Source organism: Aythya ferina (genome assembly GCF_964211825.1).
Source record: "Aythya ferina genome assembly, chromosome: 5".
Classification (NCBI taxonomy): domain Eukaryota; kingdom Metazoa; phylum Chordata; class Aves; order Anseriformes; family Anatidae; genus Aythya; species Aythya ferina.
This window is the reverse complement of record NC_140301.1, coordinates 26,407,919-26,428,284: the sequence shown is the minus strand read 5'-3', so window position 1 is coordinate 26,428,284 and position 20,366 is coordinate 26,407,919. Positions and strand designations below refer to the sequence as shown.

At 33.1% G+C, this 20,366-nt stretch overlaps 1 protein-coding gene across 12 annotated transcripts in view; it reads right to left on the bottom strand.

The window, feature by feature from the left end:
* RYR3 (ryanodine receptor 3) overlaps positions 1-20,366 on the bottom strand; it is a 234,846-nt gene that overhangs the window by 43,108 nt on the left and 171,372 nt on the right. For 7 of the 12 annotated variants that reach the window (XM_084520003.1, XM_084519999.1, XM_084520005.1 and 4 more), the window contains exons 60-69: positions 19,420-19,541; positions 14,553-14,602; positions 14,076-14,136; positions 12,840-13,078; positions 12,143-12,224; positions 10,445-10,575; positions 9,090-9,410; positions 7,130-7,370; positions 4,878-4,965; positions 4,680-4,772 (exon numbers count right to left, since the gene is read on the bottom strand). In XM_084520003.1, coding sequence (XP_084376129.1) covers positions 4,680-4,772; positions 4,878-4,965; positions 7,130-7,370; positions 9,090-9,410; positions 10,445-10,575; positions 12,143-12,224; positions 12,840-13,078; positions 14,076-14,136; positions 14,553-14,602; positions 19,420-19,541 — 1,428 coding nt within the window. Of the gene's footprint in view, positions 1-4,679; positions 4,773-4,877; positions 4,966-6,543; positions 6,649-7,129; positions 7,371-9,089; positions 9,411-10,444; positions 10,576-12,142; positions 12,225-12,839; positions 13,079-14,075; positions 14,137-14,552; positions 14,603-19,419; positions 19,542-20,366 lie in introns of all 12 variants that reach the window. The other 5 variants (XM_084519997.1, XM_084519996.1, XM_084520000.1 and 2 more) reach the window with 1 other exon arrangement.

Sequence of the window (20,366 nt, the reverse complement as noted above, 5' to 3'; positions counted from 1 at the left end):
AAGAGATGAAAAGATGATAACTTTACAAGTTAGTAATAAACTTACTCAGCTCTATCAGGACAGTAAATATTGTAAGTTTGTAGCTAAAACAATAAACTGTGAGTGTATAACTAAATGAGACCTTAGTGAAATAATTTTTATCTAGCTTAATCCTTATTAAATGATTGTACTTCTAAATTTATCTGATGCTATTCAGCATGACTCCACTGTTCAGTGCTTCAGCATGTAAGGAAGTATATCTAATAAGTAAACACACCAATATATCAATTACTGAAACTTTTCCCAGTATTGTTAAAAGGAACAAGGTGTTTGGAATTCAGGATAAACCAATAATGAAAAATATTCCAACAATATTTTTTTTCTTCCTATCCCCACCCTAAATATCAATGAGGAAAAAAAAATGCTTGGAAATAGAAAACAAAATCAAGACACCACCATGAAGATGGAACATTTCACTTATAGCTGTATTTTCCCATTGTTTGGCACATTACTGCCTTGTAGACAGTCTGAGAGAAAAATTGAGTTAAACTCGTATCTCCCAGCAGTACCCATTTTGAGAACACTATTATAAACTCTGCTGTAACTCACACATACATAGTTTTATTTACCTCTTTGTTATGTTAATACCATATATACATACACATAAATAAACGTGTTCATAGCCAAAGCTAGGTTATGATTGTGTCTTTTTTATCAAAAAGATAACAAGACTATGTTGCTACAGTGAAACAGCACAAAATTTTAAGCATTACTTAAGGGAATCCTTGACTGAGCATGGGAAAATACTGTAGAAATCTGTTGATTAAAAACAAAGAGAAAAACACATAAAAACAAACTCTTCCTCCTGCTTTCCATGATTTCTCTCATTCTAACTTTGCTTTCTTGTGATACTCGAAGTAGTCTATAATGTTTGCTTTTTGGCCTGAAACTTTGAAGCCAAGCTATTATTAAAATGTTTCTATATCCTATGATAATTATGTCACATAGTAAAGACCTTCTTCAAATCAAAAAAGAATGACAGACTAATAACCAAATAAGTAGTAAGCACCTTAGAATCTTCAGTATTGTACTCAGACAAATAATAAATTTTAACTGAATATGTGTGAAATATGTAGATGCTGCACAGACACAGTTCAGTAGATACATGTTAAAGGTAAGTAAAGGCAAGTAAATGATAATTCCATTTCATTTATTAGAAATGACCATAAAAGTAATCCATTCATAATTTACCATAATATAACTAAAGGAAACATATTCTACGCAATTGAAATGTTCAATGTTGAGATCTAAAATTCTTGCAGAAAATATTAATATCAAATCCTCAAATAACCATAAATTTGCAAATAATATGTATTATGTATTACAGATGGGTACAAATCATAATGCTGTTTTGTAATACAAACTTGATTTTTTGACTGCCTCAGACTTCTATAATAGGCCTATACAGATGCTTTTTAAAAATAGACATAAAATTTTGTTAATGAATGCCAGTCATACTAAACTTCAGTAGGATATACAAGTGTTTAGCAACTGAGGTTATATATCCAACCACACCTTCATTTAGCTTCCAAAGCTTATACAGAAAAACTGCCCACATATGTATGACACATTTATTACGTACATGTTAATGTCTACACTTAGACTTTTATACCAATTAACTGTAAAACAATAGGGAATTATTACATTTTAATAAAAATACTATTTTATCAACAAACCTGTGAAGGATTCAAAAACAAATATAGGATGAAAAGAACATGTTTAGTTTCTCCATTTCAACTGCCATCACAAATCTCTTATTTTAATGCAATCTAAGTTACCAGTCTCTCTCGGACTGAAAGTTCTCTAACTTACCATTCCCCTCCGAGCACTCTGCTGCCATTTTTTTAGAAAAGAAAAATTAAAAAACGTTCTCAGCTGTTATTATATTTATTTGAGAATATATTAACAAAGTTAATATTGTATAATCAAAACACAATGGGTATTATATCTTTATTTATTTATTTTTTTTATTGTAACAGTGAATCATTTGTCACCATTGATATCAGCTATAGAAAAATAACGTAACCCTAAATCTTCATCCTCAGCACAACTTTTTCTGCATTTGGCATATAAAGATACAGAACCTCCCATGATATATCATACATTACACATTACCACCATCACAGCATCCTAGATCTTTGGAAAGCTGGTAGTCTCTGCTATAAGGTAGACAGTTGCCTAAAGCAGTCAGAGATCAGCATAGGGCCCTTTGCCTTTAAAGAACTGTTCATGTTGGACTGACTGTTAATGGCCAGTGTTCACATTCACGTTTATTTATACGTTCTCATAGTGGGTAAATATTGTATATAATTGCTTTCATTAAACATAATGTGAATAAAAAAGAACTCATGATGAAGAGAAAAGTACTAGTTATTCTTCTGTCATACTGTCATTTCTGAACTAAATGTTAATATTAAAGCAAGAAATTATATAAATATTGTTCCCTAACATAATGTGCGTTACTGATTACTCCATTAATATACAAATAAGTAACAATCCTCATAGTGAATTCTGAAATTCTGTTACTTAGAGAATTTCTTGTTCATTCTAAACTATGCAGTCTTAAAAAAAATCAGATGTAAATGCATGCTTTAATGAACACACTGGGGTTTAAGAGCACTTACATCATATACTATAAAATGTTATAAATTTCCTGATTAGAAACAATATATAGAAAAACAATAGAACACTTCTAAACAATGCATCATGTATCATATCGTGGTATTTGAGTCCTGAAAAATGGCCTAAATGATCACTATTGCAGATATGGTACCAGATTAACAAAATATTCAGTCATGAACAACAGTCTTTTATTTCTGTTCCTATATTAGCAATAACCATGCACAACATCCTTGAATACTACGATTTTGCATTAATATGCTTACAAAAAATTATATTAATATAAAAAAGATTTATGATCTCACTGTATTGTACGGCCATATGAAGAAAAGCACGTTACATATGCATCTACATTTATGTTATATATAAAAATATATTAGTTAAAATATATACAACAGGTATTTGGAAATCTATTTTTAAAACTAAACTTAAAACTAAAACAAATTAAAAACTCTCTTTAAAACTAAAACAAATTTGGGTTATATAAATTCTTGATGCTGAATCACTATGATTTTATCCAAATCAGAGTGATATGAGGCTATTCTTTTTTTTGGTGAAGATTTGTTTTGTCATTCCTGCCGTGCCATCTTTTACTAAAATATGACACTAACAGTTTACCCCATCTTTCCAATACTGCAGATTCAGTATAATTCAGATAAAATATGAATTATCTAATTATAATCTACCATGATCTGAAAAAAAATAATAAAGAAAAGATTGATTTCTTGGCTCCTGATACCAATTCTAATTCACAAATTTCAAAGTCTGTGTGTAGCAATTGCCATATGATAAAGTATAGAGATTTCTGTTAGACTGTGTTAATTAACCATCATGTAATGTGCATTGTGTCCACTAGTCATCTCACTAATGAGAATTATACAAACACTTCAGTACTATCATCCAATTTCAAAGAGCTGTACCTTGAAAAAAAAGAAAATGAGTTAAAAAATTCCTTTTCCGAATTCTTCTATATATTTTGAACTGCTGTTCAGTGTCAGTCATGAACTAATGATGAGCAGAAAATCCAGTATTTTTACTTGTAAACTTTCCAGTAATATGATTTGGCTCAACCAAGTTTCAAAACTTAAAAACTTAGAAAAGAAGCAAACATGTTTTTCAAGAGAATTAAAAAAAATGTACTGAGACATTTTTTCTGACTCTCTATTGTATAAAGTTGGGCTTACTGTAGCCAAGTTACAGACAAAATCAAAATACAGTGAAATACAAAACAAACCCCACCTCTTCTTGAACCATTTCTAAACAGTATTTCTCAAAACACATTATAAATATAAATACAAGTTTGTTGTTGTTGTTGTTGTTGTTGTTGTTTTTTCCTCCTATATTTACCAACACTACCTTAGAATTATATTATTTCATCTGACTTATGGATCTTGTTATGAGTAAAGCAGTCTTCCTCAGCTAATGTCAAAGGACACGATGACATTTTCTCTGTTATGCAGGTAACAAATGTATTTTTTACAGCCATCATGTCAACATCTAGTCATATTGAAAATGAGTAAAAAAAGAAATGAATTTGGTCATTAATAAGAAATGAGAAAAACAGTGCACATATGGCACACTATATGTATGAATAAAGAGAGATATACAAATGCAGCATTACTCCATCAAAGCTGAACAATACTGACATTCACAAGAAAAAGAGCAGGTGGACAATATTGCTTCAGTTACTGTCACTTATTTTTACAAAATATTCTACCTGTTTTGTTTTGTAAAGGACCAACAAGCTATATTACATATTACGACCCATGTTCTCCTTTATATGTAACTTCTTCACATCAAGACCCATGTTTAAATCTCATATCTTTGAAAATTTAACACACACTTAACTAACTCACAATATTGTGCATAGTTGTTTCCATGCCTGTCATCAAGAAGCAACATTATTTTTTGTTTCTTCTATCAGCAGAGCAGCAGCAATCTGAGTAGATTTTCAGAGCCTTCTTACAAAGTATTAAACACATCTGAAGATTTAATTGATCCAAATATTTTTATTAACTTACTTTAGACATCTTGCTTTTGGTATCTCCTGTTAAAAATGCCAAGTTGTTGATTTCATTTTGAATCACAAAATTTTGTTCTTCTCTTTTGAAATTCTAAAAACAACCAACAACAACAAAAAAAATTAATTCATCTGCATGTACCACACCTATATTTACAGATGGAGTGAAATGGAGAAAAAAGTATACATCTTATCTTACATGTGATTTACACCACAGGATAAACACTTCAGCTACCATTCGGAAGAGTTCATCAGAGTCTGCGTCTGGTTTCTTTAGCCAATTGGCTCTGGTTAAAAATAAAAAATAAAAATAAGACATTTAAAATAAGACAACTGAATATAGATATTGGTTGCTTTAATGGATTGGGTTACGTTTGTGTAGTTAATCTTGGAATTTAACAACAGCCACTTCAATTTTCCATGACCATTGGCTACAAAGGCCATTTTTTATGGCAGTTTAACTATTCTTAATTTCCTAATTCTTGGTTACATATTTTTGCTGGTCACCCTTCCCCATGGTGACAATGTGTTTTTGTGCCTTCCACAAAATGGACTAGAAAACAGACATGGCTGAAAAACAGAACTCATTCACTGAGTTTTTCTCTTCCTTTTTCTATTTTCCTTTTCTTTCCATAACAAAACCTTTTCCTATCCTTTTTCTTTTTCTTTTTTTTTTTTCTTTTTCTTTTTTTAAAGAAAACATTGTGTTGATGCAAAGAAGAAGACTAATGGGGAGAGGATGAAGTGTAAAAGGAGTTTAATGAGTGGGTACAGCTGTAAGGAGTGACTGCTTTAATTGGTTTATTTTTGTAATGCAGGAACTAATACAACTTCAGTCTGAATCTGTCTGCACAAGGATCATCAGTAAAACTTGGGCAAATGAACTCTTAAATATCTCTAAATTAAAATGCACTAATATGTCCATACATAATGTGGGCATAGAATCATAGAATTAAGACTGGAAAAGATCATCTGGTCCAACCATCTCCCACCACCACTATCACCCACTAAACCATGTCCCTAAGCACCACTTCCAGCCTTTCCTTAACAACCCCAGGGACGGTGACTCCAACACCTCCCTGTGCAACCCCTTCCAATGCCTGACTGCTCTTTCTGAGAAGAAATGTTTCCTCATTTCCAATCTGAACCTCCTCTGGTGCAGCTCGAGGCCATTCCCTCTAGTCCTATCACTGGTTACCTGTGAGAAGAAGCCAACCCCTAGCTCCCTTCCTTTCAGGTAGCTGTAGAGAGCAGTAAGGCCTCCCCTGAGCCTCTTCTCCAGACAGAACAACTCCAGGTCCCTCACCCGCTCCTCACAGCGCTTGTGTTCCAGGCCCTTTCACAAGCTTTGTAGCCCTTCTCTGGACATGTTCCAGGGCCTCAATGCCATTCTAGTACTGAGAGGCCCAAAACTGAACACAGTACTCAAGGTGTGGCCTCACTGGAGCAGAGTACAAGAGGGCGATCCCCTCCCTGTGCCTTCTGGCTACGCTATTCCTGATACAAGCCGGAATGCCACCTGGGCACATTGCCAGCTCATGTTCAGGCATCTGACAGCCTCCATGAAAGGAATTGTAACATTTAAATTTAATCCTCATTAACTCCATCCCCGTAGTTGGATTTCTGTACAGCTTAGTGAAGTCTGTGTTTTTAAAAATTAAGTGTTCTCCTGCCAACAACATCTGATTTAGTAAAGCCTAGTGCATCTAGAAGGAGTAAATTGGTTCACAGCATAAATGAACGTGCATGCAATGAAAATGCTCTTAGCTATCTTAGCTATCCTGTTACTAAAAAAATTTAAGTGGACACTGATTGTGTATGTTAGAGCAGTGTTGTTAAGAATAGCATTAAAATACTGTAGATACTTAGATACTATAGATACTTCAAATACTCTTCTCAAGAGGATCTCAGGAACGTGGTCTGGGGCAAAGGATAAGGAAAGTGTAGGTACGGAATAATCCTTAAGTAAACTGTTGAGTAGAAAATCTGGTTATTCAAAAGGCAAAACAACATTGTTCAAACATTTTTATCTCCTTCTTAAAGAAACGCAAACAGAGAAGATAAACATTTTTGTAGTATTACCTAGACATATAGATTCAATTGAGGCAAAATAGCTTTTCACCCCTTCAATAGTTAAGGTTTTTAGCCATTTTTTAATTTTCAAAAGGTATACTCCTGTGTAATGACATTGGGATGCTGTAATACACATGAAAACTCTGGTCGGGATATGAGTTCTCCACAGTAACACTGCAGTTATAATACAACCAAATAAGCCAAAATGCTTGTGAGAAAAAGATGTGAATTCAGCATATCCCATCCTGTAAATTAAGAATCTTAAAATACTTAGGATCTGAATTCAGCAAAACATGAAATGCATTATTTTCTTCCTGATTATCTGATCACAGATTCCAAGTAAATTAACTAATAAATATCGGTTTATTAATTATTTACCTGTTGTTGTCTACATAACGTATCAACATTGGATAGAAGGCATAGAGGTCTCTACAAAGAACAGCAAATTCATCGAGAATGAGTAGCTCAGCTTCCTGGGTGTCAGTTTTACTGTCTGCTTTCAGTTGCTCCTCTTCCATCACAATCTTTATAGCTTTCTTCTTCAATTTCTCCAGTGTTGGAATAAAGTGAGTTTTCAGCAGATCTGGTCTGGCTTTGCTGATGATAGGCTGAGCATAAACTACACATAAAAATACATATGACCCTATGATTAATACACAATTGATGCTTTTAATTGTATTAATATGAATCCTCTGTGGTTATAGAAAACAAAGGTCGTAGCGCTCCACATATTTCTGGAGCACCATAAAACTATTAATTATACTATGAATACAGCTTTCTCAACCATTTATATTGAGAGATTAAAAGCCAGTTACTGGGAATTCAGATTATATGTATTTCAGTATTATGTCGTAGAGTATTCCAGGTTGGAAAGGCACCCACAAGGATCATTGAGTCTGACTCCTGGATCCATACAGGACCATCCAAAAATAAAACCTTACTTCTGAGAGCACTGTCCAAACAATTCTTGAATTCTGACAGGCTTGCTTTCATGACCTTTTCCCTGGGGAGCCTGTTCCAATGCCTGACCACCCTTCCCGTGAAACACCTTTTCTAACATCCAACCTGAACATTCCCCGTCATAGCTCAATGCCATTTTCATTCCTTCAGGTCCTGTTGCTGTCACCAGACAGCAGAGACCAGTGCCTGCCTTTCCACTACTCCTGGTGAGAAAGCTGTAGGCCACCATGAGGGCTCCTTCTTTTGACTGTCTCTAATAGATTTTCATAGATTTTCATATGTCTCTAACCTTGATGGAATCTCAATAAAATAAGGATCGAGTCACACAGTCCTCAAAAAAATAGCTTTTTGGGAAGTTTCTTTTCTGTTTTTGTTTGTTTGTTTGTTTTTTAATACAATGTTTAAAATAGTCAGAAGGCAGTGTTCTAGAAAAATTTGTCTTTTGACTTCAGCAAGCTAACATACAGAGAACGAGTGACTCATTCAAGATCATAGATCCATGTTGTGGAAACATTAGTAAGATGATACAGACCACCTAAGTCAAAAATCCTTTCAACAACCACACTAGTACATTATCTGCTTTTGTAGGTTAACAGTGTCTACAAAACTGGAAGCACTGGTCTCCATAATTAAGCAAAGAACTTCTTACTAAATTTTAATGGAATTCTTATTATTAGCTTAAAACCTTTCAGTATGTACAATAATTCTTAAAGCCCAGTCCCGATATAGCATTACAATTTAGCAGGACAAGGCTACTTTTATATAGATTTTCTTGACTCACCATATGGTATACTGTATTCCTACCCTAAGATGAATGCTAACATTTGTATATAGTACATTCTTTCAGCTAGCTGTCTGCAAAATCTTACAGGACATTTTGAGAATTTTTCTACTCATTTAGTATTTGACAAAGAAACTACTTCTGAATGCTAGTTACTACTTTTTTTTTTTTTTTTTTTTCTTCACCATATATCATTTTTTCCCTTTGACTTAATACTTTATGAACAAAAATCACAATATTTATACACTCTACTGCACTGCCCAATTCTTTGGTGTCTTGAGGCTTAATGGTATTTACAACTCCAAATTAAGTACTAAGGCTTTTATACAGTATTTAGGGAAGATAATATTTTCAAAATCCATTCTGTTGTATAGAAAGCTCTCTGCTTACAGTGATGCTATGCTGCACACATAAAAATAATAACGAACTTCAGAAAAGAAGGACGATCTCTTATTGTTCTTTATCTGCTTTTTACCTGACCTTCTTCCTGCTGCTTTTAATTAAAAAAAATATTGTATCACTGGGTAATACGGTAAATTGTAGCATAGGAATTAAATATTATTAGATACAACTACTCTTAAAAAATATTTACAGTACCTGCAATTCTCTTCATCCAAGATGCTTCATCTATTCCCAGATTGTTGTTAATGATTTTCAGAATGTTTCCCAGAATGATGCTTAGATGTTCAGATGTTATCATCGTACAGAAAGGCCCAGCACTTTCAGGAACACTCTCAGACCCTCGTTCCCACCAGTAGGACAAATAGTTGCATAGCATGGGTAAGATAACCTCAATTACATGAGGCATTTCAGTATACCTTGCTCCAGACTCTGCTAAATCATTAATTTCCTTTATTAGTCCATCCAACTGGGGGATCTCCGGACACATCTCCTCTACTGTATCAGGCATACCTAAAACTGCAGGTAGAAAAGGTAAAAAACGAAAAGATTAATTAACAAAATACAGGAGATCATCTACATAAAAAATACAAACACCATTTTCACTGTTTTTTTGTTTGTTTGTTTTCTGTCACCATCTTGGGCAGACATAAATAACAAGACTTTGGGACATACAAGAGTCTCTTATCTAATAAGTTATGTCTTTCTGATGATGTGCATATAGCACTGATGTAGACAATAGCAGCCTCACACATATAGTGTCCAGCAGTTTTCTGCTAACGAGCCCAACTATGTAGAAGTGGAAAAACTGAGAGCTTGTATCAATATTAGAAAAACACTGGCCATAGTTATCACAATCATTCACAACTTTCATGTTCACCTGCAAAAAAATCAAATCCATTTCAGGATACAAACAGGCTTTTAGTAATATTATGACCAGCTCAAGGTTATGGGTAAGACTAAAACTTAAGTGTACTTTGTTTATGAACTCAGCAAATCTACCTCCTGAGAGTCTGTAAAGAATAAGTGAAATAGAAGCATGTGAAGAAAAACTGTGTAGAGGGACTTCTGCTCCCTTGATTAAAGTTTCACAGAATCAGTCAAATTCTGCCAGGAACTCCCAATATTGAATTGCATTAGAGTACTGGTAAGACAACCAGGTAGCATAAATAACTTTTGTGTTCACATGAATAAAAACCATTTAAAACTAAAAAAACTTAAAAACTAGCGTGTTGCTAGTCAGACCACATAACTGTACAATTTGCTAAAACCTTCTATAATGTGGATGTATTAGGTTAAGCTTCAAATATTACTGTATTCAACTTCAGCAAAGAATTCAAACATGATGTTCAGAAAAACACTGACATGTGAGAAGAAAGGGAATAATGCTAACATAGTCTCAGCAAGGCTAAAATGACAAGCAACGATATAGTGATAGTAGCAGTTTTCTCATTTAAAAACAAACAAACAAACAATTTCTTTCTAATATTTGGGGAGAAGCAAACAGCTTTATTCAATCATTTATTTATTTTTTCCTGAGGAACATTACTTACTTGCTCTTTCTCTTGCACTTTTTGTGTTGAAGACAGACAATGGGTTGTAATGGTTGAGAGAAGGTTCAAGAAATGCTACCGGAATGGCTGCTGCAAGAGATGCTAAGCACTCACCAAGTGCAGGGCGCTGCCTGTATATGACAGATACTAAAAGTTATCAGAGGAAAAAAGTCTTTCACTGGGCTTCCAATATCTAGCATGCATTATAAAGCAACATTAACATTTACTGCAGATTCAGTTTATCTTTGTAACACAAGCACTATTTGACAATTTTGAAAAAAAATATTTCTCACATGAACCAAATTATTGGAAATTACAATGGTACAGGAATACATTTTTTAAAAAATACCCCACACCAAATGTTTTACATTAAAGGTGAACTGTCTCTCTCTCAGTGTAACTACAGACTACAGAAAACATGTCTACAACATGCAAAAAGTGTAGGTCAGTGGTCACGCTCTATCTTTTCTTTTTATATTCATTGCTTTGCTACACCCATGCCTAACATCCAGTGCTTATGGCTCTTGCCAACTAAGTGGAGACCTGTGCTTTGAGCTCTTCCCTCAAAAAGCAATTAAAAGATGATCAATTTTATTTCCTGTGAGATCATCCTGACTCCTATTGTTAGAGTGAGGGTGAGGCACTTTCTATTTTGCCTACAAGATCTGTGTCAAAGTGTATTAAAGATTTTTAAGTCTAGAAAGAAGAAAAAAAGAAAAAAAAAAGTGCAGCTTTATAACTTAGCGATGCACATATAAATGGCTAAATGTGCAGATATGTGAAAAAGAGATTTTGCACACACATACATGCATGCACATGGGAAGAAAGAGGAACTGCCCACCAGACAGCTCTTGCATTTTACATGGAACAATTACTGAATAAATTCTGGATAGATGGAAGTGGAGAACAGCATTCCTATGCAAATGCCATCCTAACTTGACTACAGAGCTCTATTTCTTCCAGTTTAGTATCTCTTAGACCGTGTAAATTTTAAACTTTTAAGATCACGTACAGTGCCTAAAATATAGGCTTCAGAAGAATACGAAGGGTTAATGAATTACCTCTACTCCTGTCTTTTGATAGACTAGCAATTATGGTTCCTTTTTCTGAAGTAGCAGATACAGATATGAGCCTCTTCTAAAGGAAGAGGATCTGAAATCCAGGTTTTGGAACATACTGTAAGCAGTAGATTCTCTAAAGAATTTAAGACCCACTCTTTTTAAAACACAACTAACTGGTAAATGGAATTCCTTTGTAGAGCTAAAGGGTGTCAGAACGCTCTACATATTGTTAGGATTTTATGTTCTAGACAACTGTTCTGAGAACTCTGTTTAGATTTATGTGTAAGACAGACATTAAGTACTCGACCTACTTTCCACACAGGCATGTCTGGTAATATGCACTAGCCAAACTTTGGGAAGCTTAATGGTGACCCATGGAAAAATTTAGTTTTCCCGATGGTTGAACTAAACTCCCTGACGATACACAGCAATACGCAGGATTATTTGTTTTGCTTTTATTCAGTTTGGCATTTTTTTGTGTAGAACCGAACTCTGAGATATAGGCAACTACATTCCACCTAAAGTGTATTTTAAACATGTTCACACTGTTTCAGATTCCCTTTTCATTCAAAATGCTTTATTACATACACAACAAACTCCTAAGAAAATTTTGCAAGCTGAGTTTTTCACTCAATACCTTTCAACATAGATGTTCTTCCCAGTCCCAAGGGAATAGAGGCTACAAAGAATTCTATAACATGAAACCTGTACATCACCCACTAGAGGAAAAGAAGAAGCAGGTAATCAGTATTTATTCAGCTAAAGACTACTTTCTAAATATAAAACAATGTAATTTTAACCAATGAATACATGGTGTCTAAAACTTTTATTTATCTTCAACTTCTCTGATACTTACATGTCATCTACATGCATTCCAAAACAGATCATCAGACATTCAAAGAAGCCAGCAGATATTTGTTAAAAAAAAATTGTGCAGACTATCACATTTGCGGAATGTAATTTAACTTAAACCTCATTCAGTCTGCATATATAGCCCCTAGAAACATGATCTAGAGGCTCCCCACCTTCTTAAAGCTTTTTATTTGCTATCTATCTTTGAATCACCTTCTGCTATGGAACTGTAATCCCCAAATATAGTTAAGAAATTTTAGAATAGCATATTGCTGCATCTCAAGGAAGCATTTTGATAATTGTAAGTTAAAATATGCAAAAAAATAATAATAATAAAAAAATCAAGGAAACTTTAAAAGCATTAGTGCTGGAAATACATCTGTTACTAAAAGGAAATCAATTCCTTTGAATTCCTGCATTAATTATTTTAAAAAAAAGTATTATAACATAAAATAATTCAAAATTTAAAAAAAAGTACTTACAAAGTAAATCAACTCCAAACTGATACTGTGAAATATGCTCAAAAATTGATGTCAAGACAGGTAACAATGCTACTGTAGTATAATTGATATTCTGTGAAACACCCTTGATTTGTGTTCGTGAATGGGTAAATTTTCCAAGTTTAAGATTTTCTGAAGTTTTTTCCAGATCTTCAGCTGCATTTTCAAAAAAGGCACGTAATCCAGCTTTAACTAACTCAGATCCCGATTTCATAACAGTTCTGAAAAATAATAAAGGAAAAATATTAATTTTACATTGATCTACAATATACTACAGATATGTGAACTACACATTACTTACATTCTATCAGTCTTTGAAGATACACAGGTTGCAGTGTACTTTATATTATGAATTGGACAGTAGTACCTAAATAGCCATATAAGCAACAATTTTGTTGTAGTATTTCATACAAAATAATAACAGCAAAGAATCTGCTTTCGCAGACTTCTTGTTCCTGTTTTTGTGATCTGTATGACAATGCCTTCCCAGAAAACATCACCATCCCCTAAATTTTTATGGATGCCACAGTAACTAGGTATGCAAATCAGGATACACATTTATCTATCTTCAAAACACCCTAAATCTAGAAAATGCAGCATTCATGCAAGCATTCCAGTCCCATTCCTTAATCTTGCACTTTTCTCCAAATGCTTGATGAAGTTCTCCTGTGTCATGCGCATTGTCAAGTTGCTGCACAACATAAGCAGGCCAGAAAACAGATCAGATAAGAAAACTATCCTAGATGGTATTTAAATCTACATTAGCATTTTAGTGGTACAGGGTAGAAGTGAGTAAAAAGCCCATACATTCTCATATTGGCACTTCTAATGCCAAATTTTGAACGATGTACTGAACTGTTGTATTAGAACAGTAGATACCTACTATAGAACAATAGCTATCTACAAGCATCAATACTTGCAGTTCCAAAGTTTGTGTCACTTATCTCTCTCCATAAAGTCCTCAAATGCTCTTGGAGAGCTTGACAGGAGTTTTCAATACTTTAATCACAGACAATGAACCCCTACATGTGCTAATATGGAGGTTGTTATACTGAAACTACTAGTTTTTTTATCAGTAATTACAAATTTTATCAGTAATTACAAATTTTATCAGTAATTACAAATACGGAGTAAATAATACAGGAATAGTCTAATTGCCCCAAAAAACTATGTGATGCCTATGTAGCGTAGTAGTTGGTACAATTTTTTAAAACTTACCGAGTGTCAAGAGACTGAGCTAAGATGTGCAGGCAGTTAACCATTGTTGTAGAATCACTACCTGTTTAGAAAGAGATACTGTAAGAGCACAATAGCACAGAAAATGTAGGATAATCTAATAATCTAAAATGTCACTACTGGAAATACGCAGGTTAAACAGAACATGGAATACATCTTCCACCCCAGGAGTTAGGTCTGGTTCCAGAACTAACATTCATTTTCTTAAGTACATTTGTATAAAAGAATTGAAAAGAGAAATTGGTGTCTACTTAGGGATCATTTTTACCACTTGACCCTGAAATATTATGAGCTTTGTATCCTGTAGTTTATAAATTTCTTTCATAATTTTCCTACCAGTACCTTTAAAAGAGGTATTCCTCAAGCTTATAGCTTGAAAAAAGGTTCAGTTAAGATAGAAATAACTGTTACACATTCTTCATGTTTTTAACTTTATTAAGATCTTTCTTAACAACTTACCAAAAATTGAGATCCTATGTCTAACAAGAGCAGCTAGTTTGCAGAACAGGCTAAAGAAGAAGAGAACAGAAAACAGCAAGACAAGACAAGACAAAGATTAAAGATTTGTTTAGAATATATGAGGTAAAGAATAATAAGAATATGAAAGAGAAAACACAACATAGTTCCTGGAAGGAGCATTTCAAATCACACATGATGACAGTAGTCAGTGAAATAACTGCATTAAGCAGCATAATCTCAGAAGCTTCTTCATTCTCTCTTTCTCTAAACTTCTCTAATTCAGAAATTATTTGAAACATGAAATTGTCTTTTCATTACAGCAGATTCCAACAATTGCATATATGCAATATGGTTGAGTCACTCTTTATAGCTAGGAATTATTTATGAGCAAGAAATTTTGGTAGGAACAAGAAAAAAACTGAGAAATATTTTCTTGTTTTGCTAGAAATCTTCACAGTACTTCAAACAATTTGAGAAGGTGTCCTTTGCAAATGTTTTGCCTTCTGTATTGCTCATGATAATCCTGAAATATTTACAGATTTCTGGCAAGTATGTCAGGAGCTTACATGTCTAACCTATCTGTCAAAATAATAGGATAATTAAGAGAAAAGAAAAATCACTAACTCTTGAGATTAAAGGGGCTACCTTAACCTCCAAAAACAAAGACAGCTAGGAAGACTTCCTTATCGTCTGTGATACACCTTACAAATGGAATTAAAATGTAACAAAATGAAGCAAACAAACTTTAGAAATTGATATAGTTTCTTACCAATAAGATTGTCATTTTTATCTGCACAATAGCAAGAAAAAAAATACTTCCTTTAAGAGGAAAATGCTGATAGCTAATTTTCTCAACTAAGGATGGACAAAGAATTGTAAGATATTTTTAGATTTCTAATGGCAAGCATGCTATACATCTAACTTATTTTACCTACCTTTGTAAAGGTGTTTTGTAAAAGCCTAATAAGAATCTCTCTAACTTTATAAACCTGACCTGACTGACATAGGGAAATTCAGAAAGGAAGCATGATATTAACTAAAATGAAATTTCAGTCCTCCTGAACCTGAACTAACTTCCCTAGCTACTGGAGGACCATCTTGTACGTTTGCATTAAATATACCTGACAGCTCAGAAAAGCAGCATCTTAGCATCTTAGGAATACTGTTATGGGGACCTGCAATATAAAAACTAAAACCTACCTAGAAGATGGTAAAGAAAGTGTAATAATAATTTAGGGAAAATAAATAAATAAATAAATAAAAACCAAAACAACAACAACGACAAAAAAAATGTCAGAAGATAAATGGAAAGATGGACCCTAGAAAGTTCTATTAGACCAAACCTAGAGGTGTGGTCTAATATAACAACAAGCAAACAACAAGCAAACAAACTCTACTTTAAAAATTTATATCTACTGGAAAAAGTAGTTAGCACTGGTAAACAGAATGAAGGAAATGTGAGAAATTGACAGCTTAAGAAAGAAATCATAGGAGTAAAATACAGTTTGAAAGATTATCATACAAAATTTCCCACAGAAAATAACCAGCAGCATACCTTTAATGGGGAGAAAAAAAAGATTGATGACAAAAATATTCTGATGGTCATAGTTGAGAAGAAATTAAATAATCATTTTAAAATGTTAATTGCAGAAAAATCAAAGTCATATTTTTGTAAAGGCAAGACATTATAAGTTAAAAGGTAACTGTCTCTTTTTGATTTTTTTAGAGTAACTGAGTCAAATAGCTGATTCCAACTAAATCTGACATGGTATACTTGTCTAGAAAACTATAAAATTCCAGAAATTTGGGGGTAGGGGAGAGTGAGCAATTTTGTAGAGGAGAGAAAATATAATTCCCCCTAAAAAGCTTCATCATGGTATTTTCACATTTTCTCATATTTGAAAATTCAAATGTGAGACCATTTAAATGACCCAACAGTGGGTTAAGTTTCAATCAGAAACTGTTATCAACAATAAAATAGAAATCCATCAGAAATTAAGCTTTATTAGTTTTATTGCTCACAGCATCATTTATTAATAGTTGTGATACTATCTCCCTTACAAGTATTTCTTCACGGTGAAAACAGGGAAACATACCTTAATACATTAGTACCTTAGTATAAGAACTCTGTACCAACATCTTTCAGGCTTCAAAATTATTTACAAAAAGAAATGCAGAAATGCCTGAATTGAATATGAATGACATCATTTTTGATCTACAGCCTACTATTTGAGTGTTTCAGTGAAGCATACAACTCTCAGCTTCTAAGTAAGCCTTGAAAACTATCTGACGTGTGACTAGTGATATTCCTTCATATGCCCTTTGTTCCAGCACCACCTAGACTCCATCCCAATAAAGCTTCACAAGACCAGGCTGGGATTCCCTGACTTTCTTCCTTTTAGCTATCATTCTGACAATGACACAGGCAGATGTCTTCTCAATAGATCCTGGTTTTCCATTGGGAAATAAAAAACAGGAGAGAGGATGAGGAAAGGCAGCCAGCTGTTTCTGAATTTTGCCATTGGGAGTAGAATTTAGAACAAGAATTCAGTAACGGGAATGTAGAACCTGGGAAAAAAAAAGCAAGCTAGAATAATAAAAAACAATAGATGGGACATAATGGAAGAAATCAAATAGATCCCTAAGGACTCTCCAGTGATCTACACTCCAAGTATCTCCTAACAACATCTTACATGTACATATGTTCCCAACACATGCCTCAGTTAACTCTTAGTCATCCTTCAGTTTGTTCCAAGATTCATGAAAACACGCAGTGGTAAGATATTAAAAGACCCTTGTGCCCTTTTTTATGGCATTCTAGCACAAGGCAACCCATTTTTGGGGTATATTAGATAATTTTACTAAAGGTCAGACCCCAAGAGCACTGTACTATCCTCAGCCCTCCATGACAGACTGGAATTGTTCTCTACTTTCACAGATGGCAAATGGTGCACTATAGCAGTTCTTTCAGTAACCTGGATGTCAAGAAATACAGAATTTCCTGCCAGAGTACTTCAGTTGTCTCATACCTAGGACCTTTGACAAGGCCTGGGCAAAACTTTTTTTTTGGTGATCAAATCTGTAGTGCACTCTGTCAACTAAATAATGCCTGCTTCATAATGTTTGATGTGCAAATTCTTCTGAGAGAAGTCTTAGGCTCAGAGAACTATTATTTTCCTTATCCCATAAACTTGCTTTAGATTTTGCTCATACAGTTTAGATTTTGCTGAAATAAAAACTTCTGAAAAGTGTTTATATCAATAGAACTTTTTACTTTATGCCAGACATGATAATTAATAAGCATTCTCATCAGAAAATAATTAATTGTAAAGAAGGACACTGAGATTCTGAAGAGAAAATCGGAGAAGGAAAGCTTATCTGGACATGGCAGTGGTGAAGTACAACTCTCTGAAGTGTCTCTCAGTAACTTGCTACCTTTTTAACACAGTTGCTAAAGCACTAGGTATATGGGTTTGATTATATGGCATTTCTATTATTTCCAAGTAGAAAATGCTGAGTATGAAAAGAAATAAAGAACAGTCCATACCCACAAGTCAATGTTTACGAAATTCAAATGACAGATCTAGTGTCAAAAGTCATGATAAAAGAAGAGAACATGATTTTATTTTCGATTAGCTGTATAATAAACAAAGCAGGGACACAAAACAAGTAATGAAGCAGCTCTTAATAAATTGTCTACTCCTGTGTATTCTTTAGTATTTAATATTCATTTCACTGTTAGCTGAATGTCATCTGCAGCACAAGCAAAAACAAGGTTGCATGAGAACACATTGAATGAACCTGGGACACAATGCTAACATATCAGAGAACTGCTATTAGAAGTAATATCGTACTGGGAGAGAAAGATTTAAATGATTCTATAAATCTGAAATTTATATGCAGAGAATGTGTACTGTCTCCTTTCACATATCACCATTTTTGTTAAGTTTCTCTCTTTAGAACCATAAATATGAAATTAGTATGTAAAATGTGTTTTTTTATCTTGTCTGATTATAATTATAAATAATAATTAAATTATAATTTAGATAATTTTAGATAATATTTAACTTTATTTTTTTAGATAATATTTAGATATTTTAGATAAGGTTGAGGGTTCTTTACATTTTGTAATTAGAAAAACAATCTGATTTATTGTCTTAGAATGGCATGTTCTCTGTTTAGCAATGAAACTGAAAGTACACAAGCTTCTCAAGTTTTGGTCAAACCAGAGGATACTGGATAACACCAGAAAGAACAAGCGATTATACACAGTACATAGCAGTACAAAATGACTAGTTGTCTTCAGTTTACAATGAGGTTGGCAGGAGACAATGGCAGTAGAGTTGCTAAGCAAGCAATACTCTAGGCCATTGACAATTAATTAGTCAATTAATTACTATTAATTAATAAGGGTGCTAGTCTACATAAAGACAAGTTTTCATCAAAACCATAAGACACTAAAGAGACATTCAGTGGTATCTAACTTAACCAAGAAAACCTTTTTAAAAAATGTTTAATTTCATAAAGTTCTTAAGTATTGAAATATTCACTATAATACCTACAGGGATACTTAAAGGATAAACAGAACTCCTTACATATGGAACTGATGTGGAAACTGAACTTTAACGATATATAATTAATAATATGTATAATTAATATATTTTAATATATAATGTATATGTTCAATTCTTTAATCAGATATTAAAGAATAGTAAGATGAAGAATGCTATTCATAATCTGCAATTCTGCTAAAAAAATAAACTATTTCACTTTTTATTTCAGGAAAGTGAGCTTTTGAACTAACTAACCTAAGAGACTTTTTATTATCTATATAAAAAACTCCTGCGTATCTTAATTTGCTACTTACCTTGCTACCATTTCCTTTTCCTTATTTGATGCATATCCACTGCTACTGAGTGTTTTTGTTGGAGAAGACAGGAAGTACAGGCAGTGATTTGTAAAGTACTGATCAACTAATGGTAAAAGAACCTAAGAAATACAGATACAAAATGTATTTTTCACAGAGCACAATGGTACGTGTAGCAACAATGCTCTGATTTGTCAAAGTGAAATCAAGCAATTTTAGAAGTTCTGTTACAGTTGTATTTTCTCATTTCAGATATGAAGTCATATAAATTAAAATCTTAAGTATTATAATTTAAATTAAAAGCTACAAGAATATTAAACAGTGTTACACAGATCTATATATTTTGGATCTAATACTGCAAGCTTAGTTTTCTCACATTTAACTGTTACGAGCATCACCAGAGGACTTTTCCTCTCCACTCTTCACATAACTGTCCAGTACACATATAAAAGGAGAGGTTTTTTTTTTAAGCTCCTAAATAAAATCCTAAATGTTCCTTACTTCAAATTTGATCATCAACAGCATTTATCTTAGCACATTTGTCATACAAATGTGTAAGAAATTACTATGCATAGCAATATTTATTCCTGTTAAATAAACAATACTACATGCTTCAGTTTATACTGAGGCAAAAATAATATAAATAATCAATGTATATATTTAGTAAGAGGATTTCATTTCATGTAATAAATGAGCTGCCTTTTAATTTCTATATTCCTTATCCTGTATAATCTATTTGGCAAATATATTGAAATACATTGAAATAATCTGAAACGTTTGAATCCAGCAAATATATTGAGTTATTCTGGAACACATTTGGAAATATCTTTTAATGACATATCATTCATTACTTACCAGGAAAAAAAATTGGAAAGATATATTTCTGTTACCTGAAAAGAAGTCTTACATTACAGAATTCTATGTTCTGTATATGTTCTGTATTCCAT